Source organism: Narcine bancroftii, chromosome 9, assembly GCF_036971445.1.
Source record: "Narcine bancroftii isolate sNarBan1 chromosome 9, sNarBan1.hap1, whole genome shotgun sequence".
In the NCBI taxonomy this organism is placed as follows: Eukaryota; Metazoa; Chordata; class Chondrichthyes; order Torpediniformes; family Narcinidae; genus Narcine; species Narcine bancroftii.
This window is the reverse complement of record NC_091477.1, coordinates 7,584,580-7,592,430: the sequence shown is the minus strand read 5'-3', so window position 1 is coordinate 7,592,430 and position 7,851 is coordinate 7,584,580. Positions and strand designations below refer to the sequence as shown.

General features: G+C 46.2%; 1 protein-coding gene across 1 annotated transcript; it reads left to right on the top strand.

The window, feature by feature from the left end:
* The first annotated feature begins 4,890 nt into the window (after nt 1-4,890).
* Nucleotides 4,891-6,855, top strand: LOC138743518 (serine/arginine repetitive matrix protein 1-like). Its single transcript, XM_069899012.1, has one exon. It carries the CDS (start codon nt 4,891-4,893, stop codon nt 6,853-6,855), a length of 1,965 nt encoding a protein of 654 aa, XP_069755113.1.
* The last annotated feature ends 996 nt before the right edge of the window (nt 6,856-7,851 follow it).

Sequence of the window (7,851 nt, the reverse complement as noted above, 5' to 3'; positions counted from 1 at the left end):
TCTTGGTCTGAAAATTATATATTCAAATCACGTTCCCCATCATTCTTATTTCCAGTCATTGTGGCTACTCCTAAATCTAATAAATTACTACGGATAATTGATATTAATCCACGCTGGGAGAACTACAAATCAAAAAGTAAATCAAGAATTTCCCCCACCCCCCTAAGATTTGAGGAAAATCAAGAAGCTTAGACTGAACAAAATGCCTAACTTGTAAATAGCTAAAAAATGTCTATTAGGAAGTTTTCAATTGTTTAAAAGAAGCAAAATTCTTTAGAAAAGATCTCAAGAAATTTTAATACCTAATCTCCACCATTTCTTAAAATCTGCATCTAACAAAGGGTGAAAGAATTATTATCTTTAATAGGATACAATAGATCAAATAAGAACCATGCCCTCTCATTGCTTTGTTTTTTTTTCTTAAGAGGATATACTCTTGACTTCAAATCAAGAAAAAAATTTAGCTTTGACCTCATTGATAGCCAGAAGAACAATTTTAATGAACTGAAAGGATGACTCTCCACCTACTCGTGCTCAGTGGACACATGTTGTTACGCCCTGTTTATGTTTGGAGAAAATTAGATACAGCATTAAAGATTGAAAGTTTCAATTTGACAAGATGTGAATTGGAAGATTTAAGAAGTCTGGATGCTCCGGAGACTCTGTCTGGTGTCTGAAGGTCACTATTCAATCTATACCTTTAGAATTCTACAAGTTAACCTTGGTTAGATGGAGAGGTTCAATTAGTCTGAGGATTTTTTTCTTTTTTTAAATATTTTTTTTAAAGACTGATTAGTTAAACATGGGTTTAAATATTGTTCATCATGGATCTCATCATTAATTATGATGGAATTTACACTTTGTTTATATAAAGGGATTGTTAATTTAGTCTTATCTATTTTCTGTTCAGAATCATACTGGGACATATTATGGGAAAGGGATAAACTGTTAAATATCATTCTTGTAGAATTTGATATCCTAAAGAAACAAGTTAAATATCTTTCCATAAATTTGGTATTCTTAATCACAAAATAAACATGTAATGTAAATATGTATATATAATCTTTTTTATTATTAGATGACTTTGTATATATTAAACTCAATAAAATATTTTAAAAGGAAAGACAACAGCAACTCAATCGAATAGTCCATGGTGTAGTCAGTCCTCATCACCAGCCTTCTCCCACCCACTTCAACCCGGAGCACCAGCCTTCCCCCACCCACTTCAACCCAGAGCACCAGCCTTCCCCCACCCACTTCAACCCAGAGCACCAGCCTTCTCCCACCCACTTCAACCCAGAGCACCAGCCTTCTCCCACCCACTTCAACCCAGAGCACCAGCCTTCTCCCACCCACTTCAACCCAGAGCACCAGCCTTCTCCCACCCACTTCAACCCAGAGCACCAGCCTTCTCCCACCCACTTCAACCCAGAGCACCAGCCTTCTCCCACCCACTTCAACCCAGAGCACCAGCCTTCTCCCACCCACTTCAACCCATAGCACCAGCCTTCTCCCACCCACTTCAACCCATAGCACCTGTTTATCCCTTTCTAATTCACTAAATTCCCTGCTTTTCCCTGAAAGGAACACATTTGTCTCAGCAAAACTTTATTTGAAGTGGGATTTGAAATGGTTGAGGAGATGCTTATATTTTGGGATAGGGTAAAAACAATTCCTGCTTCATAACTTTTATAAGGTCCACTCACACCATTCACTCTCCTGGAGAAATGAAACTGAATTCCTTCATCTTTGTTGCTATTTTATTTCACTGCCAACTAATGTGCCTTCGCCTCCACCTTAAAGAAGCAACAAAGTATTTTTTTTAAATGGAGCATGTTTACAACATTTTCTGATCAGTAACCTGAATGACAAACCCAACTTCTTCTCCAGTTAGAATTTCATTCCTAACATGTTACCTGATATCCCAAAGTAAACTGCCCGCTGAACTGGAAAGGGGGAAAATATATTTGGAAAGGAGTTAAACAGAAAGTCTGCATATGTTGGAGTCAAATGCAATTCACAAGTATGCAGGAGAAACTCAGCAGATCACACGCAGCCTCCATAGAAAGCAAAGGGTAACCAAAGGCCTGGGCCTTTCACCAGGAAGGTCTTTTACTTCCCATGGACGATACATGGCCTGTGGAGTTTTTCTGGAACATCTGTGTAGTGCAATATACTTCGACAATTGCTTAAGTAGGGTTCATTGGCTCTCGGATCCATTTTGAAAGTTTCCGAAAGTCCAAACCATTCCATAAGCTTTTCAAAATGAACAAAAGAGAGAATTGAAAATGTTCAGCAAAAGCCAATTCAAAAAAAACCAAATTATTAACATTCTTCAATCTTTCAACAGTGTAATTTAAACCGCAATTAATTTATGGTTAATTTTTCCAAGTGCATAATTAATCAGGATTTTTATTTTGTTCAACAAATCAACAAACCTTTCAGTTTTGTTATAATTCTTGTCATTTATCTTTGTATTGTTCCCAGCCCACGTGAATATTTCAATCCCCAACAATAGGTACTGCAGAAATGACAAAATAAGGCTTATTTTGTAAAGGGCCAATCCAAGATGTTTTCAACTCCCCTACAAATGCTTGCACCGTGGGACTGTTTGATCGTTAAGACAATGGGAGAACCAATTATGATATAATTAGTGGGAGGTGTTCATCTGAAATGTCAAATACAGCTCTCCAGTTTTAGAAGGTGGACCACAAATACAGCTCTCCTCTTACCCTCTGTCATTAATGTTTCAGCAGACAAGAACTTATCATTAATATTACTGCTGATGTTCATTCAGCTGCAATAAATAAATCTGTGTTCTCAAAGTTTGCAACCATCCACTAATGGTTTGTGAGCAGAAGCGAGGTGGAAGGGAATAAATTATTTATATAAATGAGAATCTCATACGAATATATTCGTGTTTGCAATCGTTTTCCATCATTTCAGTAAATACTCGAGGATCATCTTGAAAATACAGTGAGCATTTATTGTAAAAAAAACAAATGCTGAAAGAACTCAGCAGGTCTCGCATCATCCGCCAGAGGTGAAGATATATGACCAACGTTTTGGGCCTGAGACCTTCTTCAAGGTGCGGGCGAAAAGCAGGCAGGCACTGGGGGAGTGGAAGTAAGAAAGGACAAGGGGAGGAGTGCAGGCCAACAGAAGAAAGATGATGGTTGGACATGGATAGAAGGACAAGAGAGGAAAGGAGAAAATTGATCAGGGAAAATAGATGGTTCTGGGAATATGGAGCTGGAGGAAAGGAGATAGAGGTAGGAGAAAGAAGAAAAATAAATTTGTGTGTGCCCTCCCACTCAAAACTACATGTGATTTACAGGAAGTCTTTTGACTAAAGCAATCCTGGCTCTGTGTTTACCTGACTGCCAAGAACAATTCATCATCGTTTCATCTTTGGGTCAATAAACAAACATTCTGCCTGTGATGCACTCCTACCAGCCACTGTACTAGCAGGGGGGGGGGGGGGGCAAGCCACCGTACCAGCGGGGGGCAGCCACCGTACCAGTGGGGGGCTGTTCCCACTTGCTGGCTATCAATCACAGCCCATATAAAAACTTGAGCCAGTCCCTTCGGGGGACAGCCAACATAGATATCGACTGGTGTACAAAGTTTAAGCTAATTAAAGCCTGCTGTACAATCTGGACTCTGCATCAGAATCATTTGCACAGCAGCCCTCGCCCTGTCAGAATTGGAGCATTGTTTCCGTTCCCCTCCCCCCACCCATTCTCACCCCTTTCCCTCTCTTGTTCCATCCTCTTTCACCCACATTTCCTCAACCGGATTCCTTCCTCCTCTCCACTCACCCTTTGGACACATCTGGTCCCATCTGTCCTTCTTGGCTTTAGTCACACTCTTGCTGTAATCTTATCATTTTCTGGGACTGGCATGACCTCAGAAATGCTGGAGGAACTCAACAGGTAAAGCTATATATCTGGCCTTATGCTGGCCTTTATCAATCATTGCATGGAATATAGGAGTTGGGAGGTGATGTTGAGATTGTATAAGATGTTGGTGCGGCCTAATTTAGAGTTCTGTGTGCGGTTCTGGTCGCCTAATTATAGGAAGGATATAAACAGAGTGGAGAGAGTGCAGAGAAGGTTTACCAGAATGTTACCTGGGTTTAAGCATCTAGAGTATAGGGAGAGATTGGACAGATTAGGTCTTTATTCTTTGGAGCGTAGAAGGTTGAGAGGGGATTTGATAGAAGTATTTAAGATTATGAAAGGGATAGACAGAGTGGATGTGGATAGACTATTTCCGTTAAGAGGAGGAAAGATTAAAACAAGAGGACATGAGTTAATAATTAAGGGGCAGAGGTTTAGAGGTAACATGAGGGGGAACTTCTTTACTCAGAGAGTGGTAGCCGTGTGGAATGATCTTCCGGGAGAAATAGTGGCGGCGGAGTCAATTGTATTATTTAAGAAAAGGTTGGACAGGTATATGGATGAGAAGAAGATGGAGGGTTATGGGCATTGTGCAAGGAGGTGGGACTAGAAAGGGGTGTTTGGTTCGGTGCGGACTAGAAGGGCCTAATGGCCTGTTTCCGTGCTGTAATTGTTATGTTATGAAGTTTCAGGCCTGACTCTTCAAGGTTTTCCAGCACGGACATTCCTTTTCCTCATGTATCACTTCTCTTTCTTCCTGCCCCCTCCCCTCCAGCACCTGCCAATCAACTACATGTCTCCACTTTCCACCTCTTTCACCGTCATTCATCCCTCAGTCACCAATCCCCTCCCCCCCACTGGTCTGTTTAATCCCTCCTACACTCTCCTCATTACAATTCCTGTCAACCTCCATCCCTCTGATGATTAGATGATGAGGGCTGAGTGGGGGAGGCAATGAAGTTGCCTCCACCACAAAGTGAACGCAGAGATGCCACCCGAACCGTCTGCCGAGAAACCCGAACCGTCTGCCGAGAAACCCGAACCGTCTGCCGAGAAACCCGAACCGTCTGCCGAGAAACCCGAACCGTCTGCCGAGAAACCCGAACCGTCTGCCGAGAAACCCGAACCGTCTGCCGAGAAACCCGAACCGTCTGCCGAGAAACCCGAACCGTCTGCCGAGAAACCCGAACCGTCTGCCGAGAAACCCGAACCGTCTGCCGAGAAACCCGAACCGTCTGCCGAGAAACCCGAACCGTCTGCCGAGAAACCCGAACCGTCTGCCGAGAAACCCGAACCGTCTGCCGAGAAACCCGAACCGTCTGCCGAGAAACCCGAACCGTCTGCCGAGAAACCCGAACCGTCTGCCGAGAAACCCGAACCGTCTGCCGAGAAACCCGAACCGTCTGCCGAGAAACCCGAACCGTCTGCCGAGAAACCCGAACCGTCTGCCGAGAAACCCGAACCGTCTGCCGAGAAACCCGAACCGTCTGCCGAGAAACCCGAACCGTCTGCCGAGAAACCCGAACCGTCTGCCGAGAAACCCGAACCGTCTGCCGAGAAACCCGAACCGTCTGCCGAGAAACCCGAACCGTCTGCCGAGAAACCCGAACCGTCTGCCGAGAAACCCGAACCGTCTGCCGAGAAACCCGAACCGTCTGCCGAGAAACCCGAACCGTCTGCCGAGAAACCCGAACCGTCTGCCGAGAAACCCGAACCGTCTGCCGAGAAACCCGAACCGTCTGCCGAGAAACCCGAACCGTCTGCCGAGAAACCCGAACCGTCTGCCGAGAAACCCGAACCGTCTGCCGAGAAACCCGAACCGTCTGCCGAGAAACCCGAACCGTCTGCCGAGAAACCCGAACCGTCTGCCGAGAAACCCGAACCGTCTGCCGAGAAACCCGAACCGTCTGCCGAGAAACCCGAACCGTCTGCCGAGAAACCCGAACCGTCTGCCGAGAAACCCGAACCGTCTGCCGAGAAACCCGAACCGTCTGCCGAGAAACCCGAACCGTCTGCCGAGAAACCCGAACCGTCTGCCGAGAAACCCGAACCGTCTGCCGAGAAACCCGAACCGTCTGCCGAGAAACCCGAACCGTCTGCCGAGAAACCCGAACCGTCTGCCGAGAAACCCGAACCGTCTGCCGAGAAACCCGAACCGTCTGCCGAGAAACCCGAACCGTCTGCCGAGAAACCCGAACCGTCTGCCGAGAAACCCGAACCGTCTGCCGAGAAACCCGAACCGTCTGCCGAGAAACCCGAACCGTCTGCCGAGAAACCCGAACCGTCTGCCGAGAAACCCGAACCGTCTGCCGAGAAACCCGAACCGTCTGCCGAGAAACCCGAACCGTCTGCCGAGAAACCCGAACCGTCTGCCGAGAAACCCGAACCGTCTGCCGAGAAACCCGAACCGTCTGCCGAGAAACCCGAACCGTCTGCCGAGAAACCCGAACCGTCTGCCGAGAAACCCGAACCGTCTGCCGAGAAACCCGAACCGTCTGCCGAGAAACCCGAACCGTCTGCCGAGAAACCCGAACCGTCTGCCGAGAAACCCGAACCGTCTGCCGAGAAACCCGAACCGTCTGCCGAGAAACCCGAACCGTCTGCCGAGAAACCCGAACCGTCTGCCGAGAAACCCGAACCGTCTGCCGAGAAACCCGAACCGTCTGCCGAGAAACCCGAACCGTCTGCCGAGAAACCCGAACCGTCTGCCGAGAAACCCGAACCGTCTGCCGAGAAACCCGAACCGTCTGCCGAGAAACCCGAACCGTCTGCCGAGAAACCCGAACCGTCTGCCGAGAAACCCGAACCGTCTGCCGAGAAACCCGAACCGTCTGCCGAGAAACCCGAACCGTCTGCCGAGAAACCCGAACCGTCTGCCGAGAAACCCGAACCGTCTGCCGAGAAACCCGAACCGTCTGCCGAGAAACCAAAAAAAATGTCTACAGATAAATAGATGTGAAGAAATTAGCAGAGAAATAATTTGGATCACTTGCAGCTGGAGAAAGCTGAAATTCATTGTGGTGATAGGGAAATAGCAGAGATATTATTCAAATACAAATATACCCTGCTTTACACAAATTTGCTTTTACAAAGAAACCTGTGTTTGCTCTCCAATCTGCTGTCTTCCCCATTTGTGTGTTTTTCTCCCCTCCAATAGACTTTCCCCAGTTCCTCTGTCATACTCCACCAAAATATCCTTTTCAATTTTCATAGTGAATTCAATCATATTATGATCTCTTTCTCCTAAGGTTTCCTTTACCTTAAGCTCTCCAATAATCTCTGCTTCAATAAACACCCAATCCAGAACACCCATTGCTGGACTCAGCAACAAGCTGCTCCAAAAAGCCATCCCATAGGCATTCCACAAACTCTCCTGAGGTCCCATACCTATATGCCTTTCCCAATCTACTTTCATGTTAAAATCCCTCAATTATCATAACGCTGCCTTTCTGACATGCCTTATCTATTTCCAGTTGTATTTTGTAATCCACATTCCAACTGCTGTTTGAGGGCATGTGTATAACTGCCATGAGTGTCCTTTTACCTTTACCATTTCCTAACACAATCCATAAGGACTCTCTCTTCTGATCCATTCTTTCCAATGATTTAATACTGTTGCTTACCAGCAGAGTCACTCCACCCCCTCTACCTCTCCTTCCAATACACCATGGATCCTTGGAAGCTCAGCTCCCAATGACTTCCATGACTCAGCATCATACACCCCAACCTGTCGGAACAGCACCTCATGTCCTGTCTGAGCACCCTCCAACAAGTTCTCCAATTTCCGTTGGGCCTCCCACCCCTCATCCCTCGGTTTCCTTTCTTCCAGTTCCACATTCACAGAGTTACACTCTCCTTTGATCATTCCTCTGCCTTTCTCTCCTGCCTTCCTATCCATGTCAACCTATGACCTCTCATCTGTGCTTCTCCCCCTACCTTTACATTCAAG

Excerpts from the sequence above, each read along its gene's own strand:
- LOC138743518 (XM_069899012.1), top strand. The coding sequence starts at position 4,891 with ATGCCACCCGAACCGTCTGCCGAGAAACCCGAACCGTCTGCCGAGAAA.